General features: G+C 45.3%; 1 protein-coding gene across 1 annotated transcript in view; it reads right to left on the reverse strand.

Annotated features, from left to right (window-relative positions):
• The window catches only part of ADCY5 (adenylate cyclase 5), a 204,873-nt gene extending 185,896 nt beyond the window's left edge, over window positions 1-18,977 (reverse strand). The window contains exon 1 of the mRNA XM_039699111.1: window positions 17,663-18,977. Within this exon, the coding sequence (XP_039555045.1) occupies window positions 17,663-18,646 (984 nt within the window). The 5' untranslated portion in view covers window positions 18,647-18,977. The remainder of the gene's footprint in view (window positions 1-17,662) is intronic.
• Window positions 18,978-18,983: the final 6 nt, after the last annotated feature.

Genomic DNA, 18,983 nt, shown 5'->3' on the forward strand with positions numbered 1-18,983 from the left:
TTGGATGATTGAGCTTGCCAGCAGTCTGCTGTGTTTACAGTTATACAGCAGATGGTTCCTTTAAAACAGAAAAGCTCAAAACAGGAGGTGGCCCTACCACCAAGTTGTTTAGTGAAAGTTTCCTACAATTTTTCCATTGTCAGTCCCGGCTGAGAGATGTTTGTTATGGAGAAGTCACATGTGAAAAAAGCACGTGCACGCCAGGAAATTTCTGTGTTAGTCCCAATACAAGATCTGTCACAGGACATTGTGGGTCTCATTTTCAGAGTGTTTCTTGCATTCAGCCCCTTGTCCTCTCCTCCTTTCATCCTCTTCTTTGAATCTTCCTTCATACAATACTGAACAACCTTACCTGCTCAGCCTGTTGCCATAAACCCACAGCCTCCTTCCAAGAAAGCAGCAGGTCTTGGGCACACTTGGGCCATTTTGGTGCCACAGCCAAGGCTCTGCACTTCCCTGCATCCTACACAGTACACTACCAGACTGCTAATTCAGCTAGCTCACGAGGTTTTGCTCAGCAGGCAACAGAACAACACTTCACAATTCATTGTAATTGCAACTTCTTTGTAGTGTTTTCCTTTATTCAAGGGAGAGAAGAAAATTTTAAAATTGCTTGATCCAGTCCAGATTATAACACTGATCCTTGCTTTCAAAAGAACAGACAAGTTTACTCTGAAAATAACAACTCCAAATGACATCTCACAGCTGTCTCTCCTCAGCTCCATGCACCATCCTACTGATCCTCCTGGTTTCTCTCTCAGGCTGTTGCCTTTGCCATCTCCATACAGGCCCACAAGCCTCCTCCACCTCAGGTGTTTACTGTCTCCTCACACACACTTTCTTTTCCATACCATTTTCAGTTTGGCCTTTCCCAGGGTGCCACAGACCCAACTCCACCATCCCATACATCTCATTTCTCAGCAGTGGGCTGCCACTGCCTTCTCTTTCCATGGACGGCGCAGAAGGGTGGAGAACAGAGGAAAACAGAACTCGGCAAGGAAGCTGTAGGGAAGCCACTAGCACCTCTCAGTGCTTGCCCTTTACCTGCACACCACAGACCAGGCCCTTCTTCTTCAGTCCAATACACAAAGAATTGTCAATAGTAACTTCTTCCCTTTTGCTCCCCCACATTCAAATTTAAAGCTGTATTCCCATGAATAACAAAACCAAACAGACATCAAGCCTCCAAGTCTTGGGCTCCAAATACTCCAAAGTATTTTCTTTAATTCCTAGCAGAAGTCTGCTGCTCAGAGTTTAGTCAAAGGTGCTGTGAGAACCTTTCTTGCTCTGCCACACCAATTTCCACTGCAGATCACATCAGTAATCAGCATGCTGTGGTATGCAGGAGTGGTCAGGCAGCTCATGCCTGTTCAAGTGCAGCTACATTCAAAAGTTGGACTGAACAGTAGGAAATACAGAAGCTCACAAGCTCATTATTTATTCTGTAGAAATGTCTAGAGGCAAGAAGAGGCAGTCACACTGTTTAGTCAATGAAAAATGCTCTTTAGGAAGGTTTTAGATGTCTAAATTCACAAGACCCACTTGGGAACTTTCAGGTGCCTGAGGCATACCATGCTGAGAGTCAAGGCACCACAGGAAAGAATGGCTTTGGAAACTTCATTTCAGATTTTAACCAATCCAGTGGGATGCAAGAAGGTTTCACTCCTTCCTCAGAGCTCTCCTAAGCTCCCTCATTACTGAGGCTGGAACGCCAAGGACCTCAGGAAGCCATAACCATTCCCTTTGTACTGCAAGGTAGATGGATCAAGCCAATTCTCCCACAAATTCACTGTGGCAAACATGAGATGCTGCACAACATAACCCAACCCACTTTCATCTGGCACCATGGCCTAACCTTGATCAAGACAGACAAACTCTGTGCATGCTCATCCAGGAGGATCAGACCACCTCAAGTCTTCATCACATTCCTCAAACAGCCCAGCACAGAGAGGGATTCTGCTGGCTCAAGGGGCTGAGCCAGCCCCAAAGCTTGGATTAGACACATGGTCACTGCAGAGGGCTATAATGCAGCCTCCCAGACTCAAAGCAAGGGAATGCTCACAAACACAGCAGTGAAGAGTAAAAAAAAAAAAAAAAAAATCTTGTTATACCATACACGGGAATGCTCACAAACACAGCTGTGAAGAGTTAAAAAAATAAAAATCTTGCTATACCATACACTGTTCTCTTAGGACAAGTTATTCTGCTCTGGGAAAAAAGAAAAAGAAACAAACAAAAAAAAGAAGTAACTTTTAGAAAACACAGCTAAGTGAAAACAAAGCCCAGGCACCCTTTTCTGCACCTTCAAGGCAGATGCTAACACACATTTGTGTATGCAACAGCCCCAGAACATGAACCAGTTCAGAGCACAGATATGGAAAGAGGTTCTGGCACAGCTTCCTTGGCCATTTCTGACAATGCTGTTTTGTTCCTCCATAAAGCTGTTTTGTTTAGGGCCTTCTTTGAAAATTCCATCATGACACATGTGCAAAGTGCCAGCATGGATAAATGTGCTCCTCCAGGATTATTTTCACCATGGTTAATATTCCACCCCCCACAAGCTCCTCAACCACAGTCTGTTCCACATGCTCATTACTTCACAAGGAGGAATATGCAGTTCTGTCCCACACAGTTTCTGTCTGTCTGCCCCTGCTCCTCCCAAAAGTCACCAGTGCTCCTGGATCAGCTGCTTTTCATGGATTTTGCTTTGAGGCAGCTGGGATGGCAGGGCTCACACATCCTTCATAACTCCATCCACCTCTGTGAATCACACAAGCCAGTGCTCCTGGTGACACAAAATCATGGCTCAATGCACACTCCTGTTCCAGAAAGTGTCTTACTCATCAGCACAACAGCCCAGGACCTTGGGGCAAGGAAGTAAGGAAGCACTTGAGTATTAATGCCAGCTAAGTAAAAAACCTCCTGATTTCCTCAGCAAAACAGCACTTGACCCACATTCTCTAGAAAGCAACAGCTTGCATGTTACTCTGTGCAAACTCTACTTAGAAAGAAAGAAAAACTGACCCACATTTGAACTGTCTCAGTAATCAGTGGTGCATAAAAAAGGCTCCCAAAGTAACACCATTAACCCAGTGTGTTATCTCCAGTGGATGGGTTCTCTAAGACAATTTTACAGAGACTAATGCTGAACTTTTTCTTGCCTACAGCAGCCACTCAAAGCAAAGCTGGTAACTCTACATACTCCCATCCAGGGCACTCGTGTCCTGCTTATGGGGGAACAACCAGATTCCACCCCAAAAATATAAATCCTAAACTACCAGCTTCCTATGAAGAGACACTCTGAAAATATGGCCTTTCAAGCATTTAAAAACAAATCTAGAAGTGTGGTCCATGGTACAAGGTGCAATGAGGAAAGCCATACAGGAAGGCCTGCACCAGAACTTCATTATTAATCTAACATGCTCCATCTGCACTTCTATGCCCTCCTCCTGCTGTCAGTGACTTGTGGGTCTCTTCCAGTGTTTTAATCCCTTACTTTTCCTATAAGCATTGAGTATTCAACTGCAAGTTTTTTTTTGTCAGACTTTTCCTATTCAGTTTCATTTAAAAATATTCTGGAACAGTTAAAATTTTGGTTAAGAACCACATCATGTCACTTCATGTATGTGGGACTTATACACATGCCATCTATATTCCAGCATACACTCCAGAGCCATCATTGCTCACAAACACACACTGGGTATCACAGATATTTGAAGGCCCCTATCACTGTGATATCTAGTTCAAGAAGATGGATAACAGAAGAATTGCTCTGCAGTTTCCCACCAGCAGGTTCCTTTGCCAGGCCCTGCCACTTGCAGAGCAGCTCGTCAGAAACCAGCCCAGTGTTCTGCTGAAAGGAGGTCAGAAACCAGCAGTGACAAAGCACATCAGGGAGAGATGGTGCTGGATGTGTGTGAGGCCCAGCTGCAGCACATGGGCAAGTCGTGGCCTGTTTTGCCAGAAATAGGGATCATTTCCTCTGCAGCACTGGTAGCAGAGCAGGCAGGTGGGCCAGGCAGGGCAGCAGAAGAAAGAGGCAGGATGCCAATGTAAGCCTGAAGCAAATTAAATATCAGAAGGCAGCAGGTTCCTTTGAGACTGCTTGGTTGCTTTTTTGGCACAGGAGAAAAGCAAACCATTAAAGAAGCAGAATACACCCGTGTCAACTTCATTTGCAGCACTAATTGCCATGCACGTGTGCTAATTGCCCTCACATGAAGTGCAAGGGACTGGGCACTACTTGAATCCCAGGCAGTAGGTGAGTCTTCCAAAGTAACACTTGTTGGATCATGCTCCCACCACACATTCCACTTGTACCAAAGAAAAATGGAGGGAATCAGTGCAGTCTTGTTTTTTTCATAAAGTTAACCAATGCAGCTTATTTAGAGACCAAAAAGGAAACTTTAACCAGACCACCAGAGATATTCAAAACATTAACAAAGTTTGGAGCTTCTTATCAAAAGTAAGAGAAGGTAAGAGCCACTGAAACAAACCATTCCCTGCTGTCACTCTGGAGGACAGGGCAATGGAGAGCCCATTCTATCCTGCAGCCACCTTCTGTGACTGTCTTTTCTTTTGTCAGTAATAGCAACACTATTTGATTGCTCTCAGTAAAAGCTGAGGGCTGTCAGTGCTCATCCTAGTTACCTGCACAGGTAAAGTGCCTCAGAACAATAAACACTGGTGGCAGGAACACAGAGCTGCACTGCCTGGGGCTTCTCCTGGGGCTGTTTACATCACTGAGGAGGTGAAAGCAAGGAAAAAGCAGAGGGAGGGAGGACTGCAGCAGGTGGACACATCATGCCTGGCCATCCTCTCTCCTGTTTTGTTAAGGGTTTCCTGGGAAAACAGAATTGAAGAATTGTGAGACAGATTGTCCAGAGAAGCTGTGGATGCCCCATCCCTAGAAGTGGTGAGGCCAGGATGGATGGGGGTCTGAGTGACCTGGTCTAGTAGATGCCCATGCCAGGGGTGTTGGAACTGCATGATCTTTAAGGTCCCTTCCAACCCAACCACTTCACGATTCTATGAAAAAGGGGTTTATTATGTCCTTCCCTTCAGCAAAGTCTGAAAGCAGCATATGTCCCTATCAGTATGTTAACATGTCCTTAACATCCTTTGCTCCTAGCTCATTAACACTCCTTTCTCACTGAGGATACCCACCCCTCTGAACTGCTTGCTTGGGTGTGCATGTGCACCTCCCAGACTGTTCTGGTCTAAATATATGGGCTAAACAAACTCTGGGTGAGTTGGGCTGCAAAAACCATTTCAGTTACTGAGTTTGAGTGTTTGGCAGTAATGGTATTGCTGCTGAAGCACAAACAACTAAAAAAACCTGGAAAACCAGACTCAATGATCCATTACCACATAACTGCAAAAACCATTTCAGTTCCTGAGTTTGGCAGTAATGGTATTGCTGCTGAGGCACACACAACTAAAAAAACCTGGAAAACCAGACTCAATGATCCATTACCACATAAGTGAAGAAGAGGAAATGCACCTCTCACTACTAAAATTTTTTTACAGTATTTCTTCCCAGTTGTTGTTTTTTTTTTCCCCCAGGACCTACAGAGAAGTCAGGCTGGGGAGAGAGAGACAGGAGACACTGCAGGCACATCTTCCACCAGAGTGTCTGATACACTGCAGGGTGCCTGGTATAAGACAGATGCCTCTCAGTAATGTGAGGATTGATCAGTGTAAATCAGTCACTATTGTTTTACACCAGCTGTCCCTTCATACAGAAAAGCCCTGAGGGGAGTTAAAGGCATTTTTGCAAGCAGCCAGAGGGAAAAAGGTATTTTTGGTGATAGGCAGAAGGCATTTAGCTTCCAACTCATTTCTTGCTGTACTAAATATAAACTAGACAAGGCAACAACGATTTAGGGTATGGTTCAAAGAGAGGTAAGATTCAGATCTCATTGGGACAGGGAAAAGCAGAGGGAGAAGTAAATATCATGGCCATTCAAAAGTTAGTGGACCCAGTCCTGGAAATTGCAGCTCTGCCTAAGGCCACTGTTTGTGCAGAAAGCACCCTTCAAGTTTTTTTCCCTTCTACTGAAAGGAAATCAGCATTTTCACTCTGCCCAGACCCAAATGCTGTTTCAATGAGCAAGCCAATGTTACAATGCCACCCATTTGAAGGGAGCACAATATTTCTCCAATAAGCTTCAGCGGGAGGTTTGGCAGGCAGGGAGCTGTCACAGCATCTCCCCATGAGGTTTGACACGCAGAAGATATGCTCATGTTGCAGCAAGGCACTGCCTCAATAGCGTATGGAGTATTGCAAATGGCTTCAACAGAAGGAGAGCTGCTGCAAACCAAAGGAGTTTCTCTCAGGAAAGACACAGAAGGGCATCACCTGCCACTTCTGTGGCATTCCAGGTGCCAGCCTGGGATCCTAGACATACAGAATTTTGTCCTTAGCAGTCACAGCTGCTAAGAGATTGGCAAAGGTTTGGTCTCAGCCCCAAGCAAGAGGTCTGCTCTGAAAGCAGATCATTTCTCTGGGAAGAATGAGCAGTCACCCCTTGCACAGGAACAGCCATAGAAGGGACACTCATGACTAGGCTCCCGAAAAGCAGCTTTGGAAATGGGGCCAAGGGCTGGCTAAACATGACAGATAAGCTCCTCTCTTGACTGTCCCCATCATAACCAGCCCCAACCCTTGCCAAGGAGGAAGGCACGTAGCACAGAGTTACACTAGCTCTAAAATAAAATTACATACCAGGGCAATGCACTAAGTTAATAGTATAAAGTATGCCTCACTTACATAAGCTACAGTCTTAGCCTGAAGATATTATGGTAAAGATTGGTCTGTTCAGAAAAGTTCATCAAAATAAATTGAAGAAGATTATTTAAACCTGTGAGAACACTTCTTTTAACAAGCATGACTTTATTTAGTTTGCATTCCCTCTGGAAGTGAATTAAATTAACTAGGTCCATTTGCATCTAAAATAGACAAGTAAGGTGGTTTCAGCAGTGGACTACAGTTTCTGTATAGTGGGCTTTATATTGTGGTTTAAGTAATCCACAGAGTGTTACCTTTCCTAGACATCATTACTTGGACAAACCTTCAGTGTCCTGACACAGCCAGATACTCTTCACCTGCATTAGGGAAGAAGGAAAACAAACTAACAGAAACAAAATGGCACTTTCCTAACTTTCTCTCTTGAGATTTGTAAATGTTTTCAGGAAATACTTCCTTAAGTATTAGTTCACAGTCATTTCAACCACAGAGCAAGAGGCATACACTTGAAGAGTCCCTGGAGATCCAAGGAGCTCCCTAAGCACAGCCACCCGAACAGCTGAGAGGGGCCAGGCACCACAAAGGAGGTCACCTGTGAAAGGACGTGCAACCTTCAAGCTCACTGCCTGTACTGCAGTGCTTTCAGCCAGGAATGAACCCAGCTGTGCCAGATGTCATTCAAATGCACTGCTTGTGACAATAGAGAACGGCAGGCTCTGGGTGGGGTGGGAACTAAAGCCAGCTGAGACAAGGAAACTAAGCACCAGTTTCATCTGAGAGCAGCCAGAGAGCTCTTCTTTACTGTCTGCTCCTACCCAGGGCTGTGCTTGCTGTTTTGCTTTAAAAAAAAACACCAAGAAAACAAACACAGAAAGCACATGAGTGCTTTTGTGACCCCCGAGAGCACGTACACAAAGGAGGTTTTTTTTCCAGATGGGTCTGTGACTGGTACCTGCCACAAATGGTTTAGGCTCACTTGTCTTGGATAGCTGAGCTCTGGAAGTATCCTTCAATCATATAACTTCTGGTTTTTTACCTTTCAAAAGTTATCAGTACATCTGTCACATTAAGGGGGTGGCACTTGTTCTAGCACACCAACACGACTGAGAAGATACAAGCCTGAGCTCTAGTCCCTCATTTTCTTGGCTTGTCAACAGCCTTGCAAATTTCTTGGATATGATAGTAAACCCATATGCATAGCATCTATTTGGTGGTGTACTGGTAAAAAGTCCAGAATAGACATGGAGCAAAGAAAAACGCTGTATTCAACATCAATTAAAAAGGCAGGAATGTAATTACCCAGTACAAAATCTGGGCATGATGTCAGAACCCCTTCACAACTAACATGTCCATCTGTGTTATATTTAAGTAGACGCTACCAACTTGAGCAGAGAAATATCCCCAATATGTTCCATCACAGGGTATTAAAATCCCATCTTACTAAGAGGAGAGGGGAAAAAATAAGTATTGGTTCAGTTCACCTTAAGTTCAGAAACCACTGCAGACTACTTTTTCAACTGACAAATACTATGCAATTCAGCACTTAAAACTTTTTTTTTTTTAATTCAATGGAAGAAATTTTAAAGTGTAGGAGAATTGTTCAGTGGGTACTGTTAAATGAGCCCAGAAGTCCATCCTGGCCTTAAGATCCAGAGAGTTCACCACTCAACAGCAGTTCCCACACTAGTAACCTACTTCATGTTCAATGGCCTGAAAGACTGCATTTAGCTTTCAGCATGAGTGAGACTGACACTGTGATTACACATTCTCCCACCACACTGCACAGCCTCCTCTTTCCTCAGCACTGCACAGCATTTCTTCCTCTCCCTATGAGATTACAAGTAACCACCTGCCCGGAAAAGAGAAATCCCATTTAAATGGAAACATCTTCATTAATAACATGTCCTTTGGTCCCCCCGTTTGTGTGTATGAATACCCACACGTTAAAAGCAAGAATACAGAGAAAGCTGCCATTGGATGCCTCCCAGCAAATGGAAAGAGTTCATCACTCAGCAAGCATGTCTGAGGAGCTCTGTCATCTGTGGGCTGACCAGCAAACTACTGTTTTTAGAAATACTGATTTGTGCAGTCCCTTACCACATCTCTGGCTCTAAGAATTCAGTTTGCAGAGTGAGAGGGACAAAGGGATCAGTGCTTCTAGCATTTAGTCTACAGCAGGGAATTAAAGGAAGGAGGCAAGGCTTTTTCTGGAAGAGAAGATACAGCCAGGGAACTGTTTGCATCAGCAACATTTTATGACAGATTCTTGCAAGCAATGTCATAGCCTTTTCTTCTGACTATGAAGTGAGACAGAATGTCTTATACAAGCTGCAAACATATTTGAAGAATAAACAGTTTGCGTAAGTCGCCTCTTTGAGAGATCAATTTCTACTGTCTGGGGGGAAAAGAAATACAAAACACAAACCTTTCTTTATTTCTATTCCCTCTGTGTTGCATCAGCACAGTTCTTTGTTTACTGTCTGCAAAGATGCACTCTGATACTAGTGGAATGTGTATATTGAATTTGAAGAGCAGCTTTAATTCCCAAAACTCAACCTCCCAAAAGCAAAGTTTCCCAGGAAAACACAGGATGATAGCCAAACATGGCAATACCACAAAGACCCAATTCACAGTAAAAAATTTGAAGGGTATTACATGGGTGTGTAAAACTTTTCTGAAAGGCAGTTTAATATTTCACCTGGAAACTCATCACTCAAACTGCAGAAGAAGCAGTCTAGGTAAAAGAATTATAAACAAAATCAGGGCAGGATTGAGGATGCTTTGAAATATACTTCTGCTATTTCTGCTGCTATGAAGTAGGAGAAGCCACAAATGATGACTATACAATGCACACTACAGACAGTCCTGATAACATCTTAAATACACAAATATGATTTGTGTTCCTGATGTCTGGGGAAGGGAATAAAGATACGTGGCAATTACATTAGTGTCATATAAATATGGAGAAAAAAGAACACAATGATATTTTATTTGCAGAACAAAGCCTGACAAAACAATGAAACATTCTATAGTGAGTGCTGCAACCAAAACCCTACTAGGCATTAGCGAGGCCAGCCTGGCACCAGAAGCAATACTGTTGGTGATGCCAGTGCTGCCCATTAATTCTTCAGCTGTGGGGGGGTCCTACCTTTTGTAAACACATCACCTTTGTGGTGCAAAACCAACCGTGTCTGGCTGAAGCAGTCCACAAGCTTGTCTACCCACCAGGCTCCTGGTGGGACAGAGCTTCCCAAATGTTCAAGAGCAGACTGGAAGCACAAGGCAGAGCTTTAAAATGTGCTCAGTCCCTTTCTCTGAGTGTCACAACAAGACCATCTCATGCTAAATTCTACTGCAGGTCTGCTGAATGCTGCCATTCCTGTACCTGCCAGTGATTAAACCAGCAAGAGTCAGCACCACCAGAAAACATCACTGAGTTTCACTGGGAGTGGTCCAGTTGCAGGTGCTAAAAAGCATTTTGAGTCTTGTCTTGGCCTGACAGCCATTTCATGTGTGACCTTATTAAGTGCTAGAAATTTCAAACTTTCTTATGATAAGGTGAGAAGATTTAGGAGTTCAGGAGACAAATATTAAAATTCCTGTCTGTTTCCCACACCCCCTCATAACTAGATTATCCTTTTTAATATCTTTGGGGTTGTGTTTTTTCATTCACATGAGATTTCCCCTTGGGTTTTTACCTAGCCTAAGGACTCCATAATAATGAATCAAATTAAGTTTCTGGCAGCAGCAGGCTACCTCTCAGGTAAAGACAAAAAAATAATTTTTTAAAACTATCACCAATGTGAAAACAAAAAGAAGAAAGAGCATCCCATGGATGAAAGATATCACAAGTTCAGATCACTAGGCTAGACATCAGAGGGAGGGAAGGAACTAACACCAAGCATATCCCACATCAAAACACAGGACTTGCAGGAGATGAAAAAGTCACACAGCAGTTAGACAGGAACCCCACCCATTTCCCAGAAGCTGTAAATCTTCACATTCCTTGTATACACTTTGTCACAGTCCTACCCCTCTGGGCCATGAAAAACCAGCATGTAGCACATCATGAAATCATGTAGCAGCTGGAAGGCTCGAGGGAGATGCTGGTGCACTCCAGCTCCCTGGGCACTGCCTCTTCTGGGTACAGACTACCTGTGCAAGGTGCCATGTAAACCCTGTGGTACAGAGCAGATGGGAGGACAAACCTTGCCCAAGGCTGGTAAAACTTGGAGCCCTGGCTTCTACCTCCTCAAACAAAGTGGGTATTTTCTCTGAACCATACCCACCTGCACAGGGAAAAAGAATGAACACAGAAAAACCCAAAAAAAACCAAAACAAACAAAAAATAAAAAAAAAACAGACAAACAAAAAAAGCCAAAAACCAAAATAACAAGTGGGGGGGGGGGGGGGGGGGGGAGGGGGGAAGAGATGAGAAGGAAAAGAAGAAAAGAGAAAGACAGGAGCTTTTCAAAGCATGGGTTTTCAGAAGCCACTACCAGCTACAGGGTGGATCACTTTACCACATGCACGGAATCTACTGTCAAAATAATTTTGGTTTTTACCTCTCAGTTCTTCAGGTGTTGCTGGGAATTTTTCATTGCATCTTCGACCAGAACGGAAGGAAAATTCTTTAAGTTCTATTAGAAAGTGAGAGTAATATCCAGTAGTACCAAAACATGATGACCAAACCAGCTATTAGCAAAAGACTGTAACTATTCCAGTGACTGCAATGGCTAAAAAGTTAGCAATTGTTCCACTTTTCTTAAAAGACAGAGAGGGAGCTATGGTACATGACTGAAAGATTAGCTAATCAGACACAAATTGAATGCATTTGGAGCACAGCCTGGTGCCCAAAGTTCACATTCCAGCTGGGCTGAGTCCCAGTCCTCTTCCACCCCAGACCTTGGCAGCGCTGCCCACACCACAGTGGACTCAGAGCAAAGGGGCTCTGAGGAAGCACTGGGCCACTCAGGATCCTGGAGGGCAGCACCAGTTCCAGGGAGCCTTCAGCACCAGGATAATCAGCATTTGATATCCACTGCTGTTCAGGTTTATAAACCATCTGAATGAGGTTAATCACAAAAGACCACATAAATAAGATGTCCTGCCTGGGACAGGTCTCTGACAGAGAACAGGTGTCAAACTAAGCCAGGACACTGAAGGACAAGTCAATGGCTGCTTTGTAAGATTAGGGCAAGGAAATTTGTCCTTCTGCCTCCAGCACCTTCATGAATCCTGGTGTTGCTCTGAAGTATCTTCACCTCTCCATAAATAACCAGAACTAGCACACCCTGCCTTTTCAAGCATGCCATAAAAGTGCCTAGAAGGACAAGTCTTTTTGCTATGCACCTCAATCACCCCTATTAGGTTTTGTCTTGAATTCACCAAGATCCAAGCCAGCTATAAAAGTGTGATTACGACCAGAAGGCTGAGAGAAATTATTCAAATAGGTCAGTTTCTCAAGACAACAAACCTATTAATAATCCAGGAAAACAGAGAAATTAGACACACAGCACTCCATCACACTAACAGGTTTTGATACTGGTGAACATTACAGTGAAATATTAAACTAATTCATGGTGGGGGGAAGGAGGATAAAGCAAGGGGGTAGATTAGGAGGTGGCAGGATCATAGGGTAATTTAGGAGATAAGAAAAACAGATACGCCTTTGTAAACCTCAAGCAACACATGCCCAAGAGATAAAGACAATATTCTTACAAAGGACTAAATTGATACACAATACCTCAGGGATTTACTTAATTACTTCTATTACAGAATTACCCTAGGGAGGCAACTAGCAATGCAACAGTTAGTGAATATTTCAGGTTGCCATTTTTTCCCCTGAACAGAAGACCAAAAATCAATTTTCTCTAACTTCGGTGCAACTGCTGCTCAGGCAGATTCTTCAGTAGTGAGCAGTTCTTACTGCACGAGAGCCCACTGATAACAATGTTTGTCCAGAACAGGGCATTAAGTGCTGTACCTGGCCCCATGTGGCTGAGCACCTGAAAAATCCCATCCTATACAAACATTACTCAAATCCATTTTCCAGGTGGACAGAAGTAAAACGGGCAGCACATAACCACAGGAGAGCTGTCACACAGATCCATCTGCATTCCAGACAGTCCATCTCTCCTTGACGAATAAAGACAATGAAAGCACAATGCAAGGACTTGATTAACACACTGCTGACCTCCTTGACGAATAAAGACAATGCTGCTTGAAGACAATGAAAGCACAATGCAAGGACTTGATTAACACACTGCTGAGAACCTGCCTCTAAATCAGTCACCACTTCCATGTGGTAAGCACACTGGGCTGAGATGGAACACACAGTGCTGCTTCTCCTACCGTGTGACTAACTTCTTGCTGAATGCCACTCAAATTGCCAACTAGAAAGCATCTCTACGAGGTGCTAGGAGATCTCCATGAGATTCAAGTCAATTTGCTGTTACAGTAAGAAATTGTTTTTAGCCCTGCTGAAGTGAGTTTATGAAGAGGAGAGAGACTGGTTCTCATACCAGCATCTTCTGAGAAACTGTTAAAGTGCAGTGCTGGCTTCCAAGAGAGCCACCATGCAGGTGCAGATCAATCATCTACCATCAACATGCCTTGCCAGAGAGAAAGGCCAACACACACACACTTCTCAGAGGTGAAGGATGAGGAGTACTAATGTAACATTGTTATGATGGAGACATGGAAAAGGGTCGAGCAAGAAGGAGCCCTGAATCAGGGAGACAAACAAAAGACGTGCTGAGGTAGTTTGCTATCAGAGATTCTTTACAGAAGGTTTGCAGTAGTATTTGGGGAGAAAAGAGATCAGTGCATTTCAGTTTCTATTTCAATGAGGTTACTGACACAAGACCAAAAAAAAGGTATTTATTTTTTGTGGTACCTTAACAGTCACCCACTCGCACTGAGTTAATAAACTACAAAGACTTAACTGTATCCTTGAACAAGGAACATCAGAAAGTTACAATAAAACAGGTTTGGATGGGAAAACAGGAGTAAACCTAACCTCAGTCCACAGGCTTGTTTGATGTTTGTATAGGGCATTCTTATCCCCTGCTCCTGGTCCCCCACTCACTCCCACACACAATTCCCATCCCTTTCTACGTCTGATTCAGAGTCCAATAAACTCTCTTGTGAAATTCCCTGTCCCTTAGCCCATAGTCTTATAGAAATGCCAGAGCTTACTCAAGCCTATCTGCGCTGAGGGCAGCTGCTCTCCTCACATGACTTCAGTTAAGCATCTGCAGCCCACAGGCTGAACCTCTTCCCATGTGCCCGTACAAGCCCGTGGGTCAGCTGGGCAGCTCAATCCGATGGGACTGAGAATAAATCTCACTGTTATCTCTGCTCTGAATGCAAGGCAGACTGCTGATAAACAGTACACTTCTTTCTCAGTTAGGTATTAGAAAGCCTCATTCACATGTACAGTAATGCTTACGTGAATTCTAGAGTTGAGCGTGTTTTCAGAGCCTGAAAGTGCATCAAAGCCAGCACATGGAAAAGGTGGCTGAAAAGAGATACACTTCCATGCAGAGAGAGGATGACACACTTCCATGCAGTGAAGCAGATTTGTAATCTGTCCCAGAATACAAGAAAATGAACCTGAAGACAAATACAGCCATCCTCTCCCCAATAAATCCAAAAGCAGTTCCTCTAGAGCTAACTGATCACAGGAAGAAATGAAAACCCCCCCTTTTAAGCAGTCAGAATTTGTAGTTGGTAGAGCATCACCTATTCACTCTGGTCTGCTTCCAGCAGCATGCTGCCTTTGGAAACAAGTAAATTCCCAAACACAGGCTTTCTTTTTCTCCCCTCCCTCAGCACTGGATAACTTTTTAATATAATGCCATAAATAGAACTTTTTTATTCCAATCAAACCTCAATTCGAGAAGCTAAGACCAGCCTCTTGCTGATCAGACTCACAGAGGTACCAACAATACTCATCTTTTTGACAGAGGGGCATTCTCTTGTCAAAGACAGACTCCTCCAAGTAGCAAAGAGAAGTCAGAGCCCACTTTCCAAATCCAGTGACTCCAGAAGAATTATTTTAAAAAGCAGCTCAGTTAAGACTGAACAATGACAACTACTTTTGCTGCTGTCACATTATGGATTCAGAAACAGCAGACTACATTAACCTTTCCATGAAGTCTGACTAGCATAGCCTTGGACCAGAGAGTTTGGGGACAGAAAAATCCAGCAATGATAGGAGAAAATTCAGACAAACTCATGCATCCTCAGCTAGGGAATACAACAAGCTGCCTTTTCCCCAGAAGGGACCTTCTACCAAGAATTTCACTCTCTTGAGAAAGAGGAGTTTTTAACAGGCTCCAGAGCCTTATAAAAGTGCTCAGGAGTCAACACAAGAGTCACCCTGCTTTAAACATCAGTGGATCATAACAGGAGCGTATGATTTCTCCTGGCTTGGAAACAATTCAGAGAGGATTTAAAGCAAAAAGCTCCCACAAAGTAAAACTTGCTTAAGTATTATAGTTTTAAATGCCATGAACAAGTGAGGAAAGGTGATATACATCCTAACCAGCCTTTCTTCTGTGACTGCTAGATGCAAAGTACCATCTGGTCACACAGTCACAAAGGCACTCACATCCACCCCTGCTCCACAAAACCCAGGCTGATGTGACTGCCAGTGTGAAGTCACAGAAAGCATTTTAACTCACTCTTCTTGACTTATCTGGTCTTCACCTGCCTTTGCCTCTGATAGTTTGAAGGAGGAAAATAGGGCTTGCGTGCATTAGGGGGGCAGAGCTGAACACAACAGATTTCCACGGCAACGAGATACAGCCCCAGTGAAGAAGGCCTGTTAATAGCTGTGAGGCAATGTGCTCAGCAGAACAGATTTTTCTATCAGACAGCCAGAGATAGCAGCTCGTGTTCATACACAAACGTGTAAGGAATCTGGTGCCTGGCCTTGTACAACCCCACTGATTCAGCCCGTGCTACGCCAGTTGTGACCACAGCAAGATAGAGACTGTGCTAGTAGGAAAAATAAAGAGGCAACGTGGAGAGATGCTCTGCCTTTGAAGACAAAGTAAAAGTGCTCCTAGGACATTCCTCATTAACTGAGCATTTATTGCCAAACCGTAGGAAAACCCCAGCATTACTAGGAAAGCAAAAGCAACTGTGCAATGCACAGATTTGTGCATGCTGTACCATCACCTACCGCCCATGCTTCTACCTTTGACAAGCGCACATTCATACACAATCCAACCTCTTACAAACAACCTGCTATTTGGAACAGGAGGGAGCTGTATTTGTTCCAAATTTTCTACTGAGGGAGTCAATCATTTGGCCTTTGTAGTTTAAGCTCCTTCCTACTAAAATACAGTTACCAACATTTTCCAACACAATGATATTTTATTCATTTGCTAGTGTGCTCCGAACTCTGCTCATAACAGACTGCTAAATCTTCTAGCTGCAATCATGATGGGATTTGCTTTGCCATGTAAGGATACAGTCTCCAAACACACTGATTTCAACAGGACAAGTCTCCGTTTATAAAGCCAAAAGCACACATGAGGCTTTGCAAGACCAGAGCCCCAGTGGAGAAGAACTGAGGCCATTAGCAAACTTTTTCAAGTCAAGCAGAAAAACACCAACTGTCCCACTCACAGTGTATGCTCTGCTGGAAATGCACAAAAAGCCATTTACATCAAACATAAGAAGAATATGTCACTTACAGTTTATAAAAATATCTGTAACAAACTAACAACAAAGCCAGAAACTCTCCAAGTAGGCTTAATAAGGCAGTGGGGAAAAGAGAGTAATTTCATGGGCTATTTTGTATAGCAAAACAGCAACAGCCTCATTCTGATGAGGTTTTATTTAAGTCCTACAACTTTTCTTGCCACTGCAATCGGCAGAACTCAAAACAACCCAGAACTAAAACTCAAAGCAGGCACTGAGCACGAGGCTTTATTTGTATTATGTGTTAGGGCTGTAAAACTACCAAACACCTGATTTTAATAAACAGTCCCTGGTAACACACAGGTATCAGGGCTGACTCTGTGACAGGCTCATCCTTGCTCAGAGTCTTGCACATAGAAGGATATGCTTCAATGCTTTACGTGTGGTAAGCTTAAAGCACGAGTCCCAAGGCTGCCTGCTTCACTTGAAGAGTGGCGCCTTGTACTGCTGTTGTTTATACAGATATGGTAATTAAAAATTGCACTGTATTGCATTTGATAATAGTCTTATTGTTCCCGTGAACTGAACTGCTTCAGTTAAACACGATATCACAGCTAAACAGCAACCTGCATTTATACTTTTCTTTTTGGTACTTTTCATCCTGCCTGTACAGGAACTCCGGGCTTTTTCACCATACAGATTTCCAGCACATCTCAAAGCAAAACACCTTGCTGCTAAACCAAAAGCCTACCCCACATTCCCATGGAGCATGCTTTCCTAAGACGCCTAAGCTCTGCGCTAACACTGAACCCAGAGTGACACACAAGGATAACCTCTACCTTGCAAAAACAGCCAAACTTTCCACACCTTTCTCAGCAGAAGAGCAGCATGCTTGGATACCGTTCCACAGGTGTGCTTAGCACAGGGCTGTTTACATTAAATACAACTGAAGGGCGCTAGCAGGGCTGGCTGACAGTGCTGGAGCAGCCGTCATGGGAGCCCTGTAAAACACACTTCTTGTATGTTTAGAGCCTTAACGTGGAACAGAAACGAGGGAACACCACAGCAATGAAAAAAAAGCAAGATTACAGGCTAGCCACCCCACTGCACACCATCCCACCCAGCAGCAGGTAACTCTGTTCAGCTCTAAGTCCTGTCACCCTTCCCACATCAGGCAGGCCTGTGGAACTCAGGCTACCCCACTTCCCTTGCCCTCCAATGCTGAGCACGCATCCAAATCACTCAGGGCTTGCCTACCTGCTTCAGGAGGAACTTGTCCTCCGCGTTGATCTTGAGGGAGACGGCCAGGTGGATGGCAGAGAGCACCACCCCGCTGATGACCGCGGCTCTCATCCGCACCGGCAGCAGCGTGTAGATGCTGTAGATAAAGAACACGGTCCACCAGATGCCCTCTGAGGCGCTCCTGGGCCACACCAGCAGAACCCCTACCACTTGCACTGCCAGGATCACCAGGATGACCGAGTAGCACGCCAACCACATGTGGTCCTGGTGGAAGTTGTTGCGGTTGCACACCATGCACAGCACCACCATCAGCACGATGGCCAGGGAGAGCACCACGACATAGGATACCTCATAGCGGCCGTGTGCGGCATGGAAGATCAGCATGACCACACAGACCAGCACCAGCACGGCCATGAGCATGGTGAGGCTACTCTGGTTCAGCCGAAAGAAGTAGCGCTGATAGAGACGTTCCAGTTTCTCAGACTGGAACTTCTTGGACCTGAAGATTTGCAGCAGGCTACTGCAACAACTGCCCATGGAGAAGGCCGCCTCGGAGTCCCCCTCGTCCGTGTCCTCTTCCTCCAGCTCCTCAATCTTGGCCTTGATGCGTTTCTCGTCCAGCCCCAACTCCACGGAGCGGGGCCGTACCTCCCCCTGCTCCCCCAGCTGCCGGGGGCTGGCATTGTTGGGGGCAGCGGGGGAATCACTGCCGGGCGGGTGGCGGGACCGGTGACGTCGGCTGTCGTCACCGTGCTCCTGCCAGGCGGATTTGGACCTAAAGCTCATCATCCTGCAGCCGCTCTCCCCGCGGTTCCGGGGCTCGTAGTCTTCCTCGCTCCTCCACCTGCTCGACATGCGGGAGGCCTTCTTGCCCGAGGACCTGTCGGGAGGCGGCGGGTAGGAGTAGCCATTGGCCCGGGCCTCCGCCTCGCCCCAGGCTGAGCGGTGCTGCTCGGTGCCTGCCCAGCCCGGGGGGCTGACGCTGTTGGACCGGGACATGCCCTGAGGAGCGGGGCACGGGCAAAGGGATGACTGCCGGGCGGGCGCAGGGGAAGAGCCGCCGGGAGAAAACCCCCAAAGGCAGCGGGGAAGGAGGGAAAAAAAACCAAACAAACCGGGGGAAAAAAGATTTAAAAAAATGAGAAAGAAAAAAGGCAAAACCCGCAAACGGCCCCAAAGTCTCCGGAACGGCCGGGCGTCCCCAGAGCCGGGGTGTCCCCGGCGGGACGCTCAGGGCAGTGCCATCGCCGGCACTCGGGCACCGCCGAGCGCGCTGGGCACCGCGGGCACCGGGCGCCGCCGGCTCACGGCCGCTCGCCCTCAGCCGCGCCGCGGC

Source organism: Passer montanus, unplaced genomic scaffold (assembly GCF_014805655.1).
Source record: "Passer montanus isolate IOZ18808 unplaced genomic scaffold, ASM1480565v1 scaffold1, whole genome shotgun sequence".
In the NCBI taxonomy this organism is placed as follows: Eukaryota; Metazoa; Chordata; class Aves; order Passeriformes; family Passeridae; genus Passer; species Passer montanus.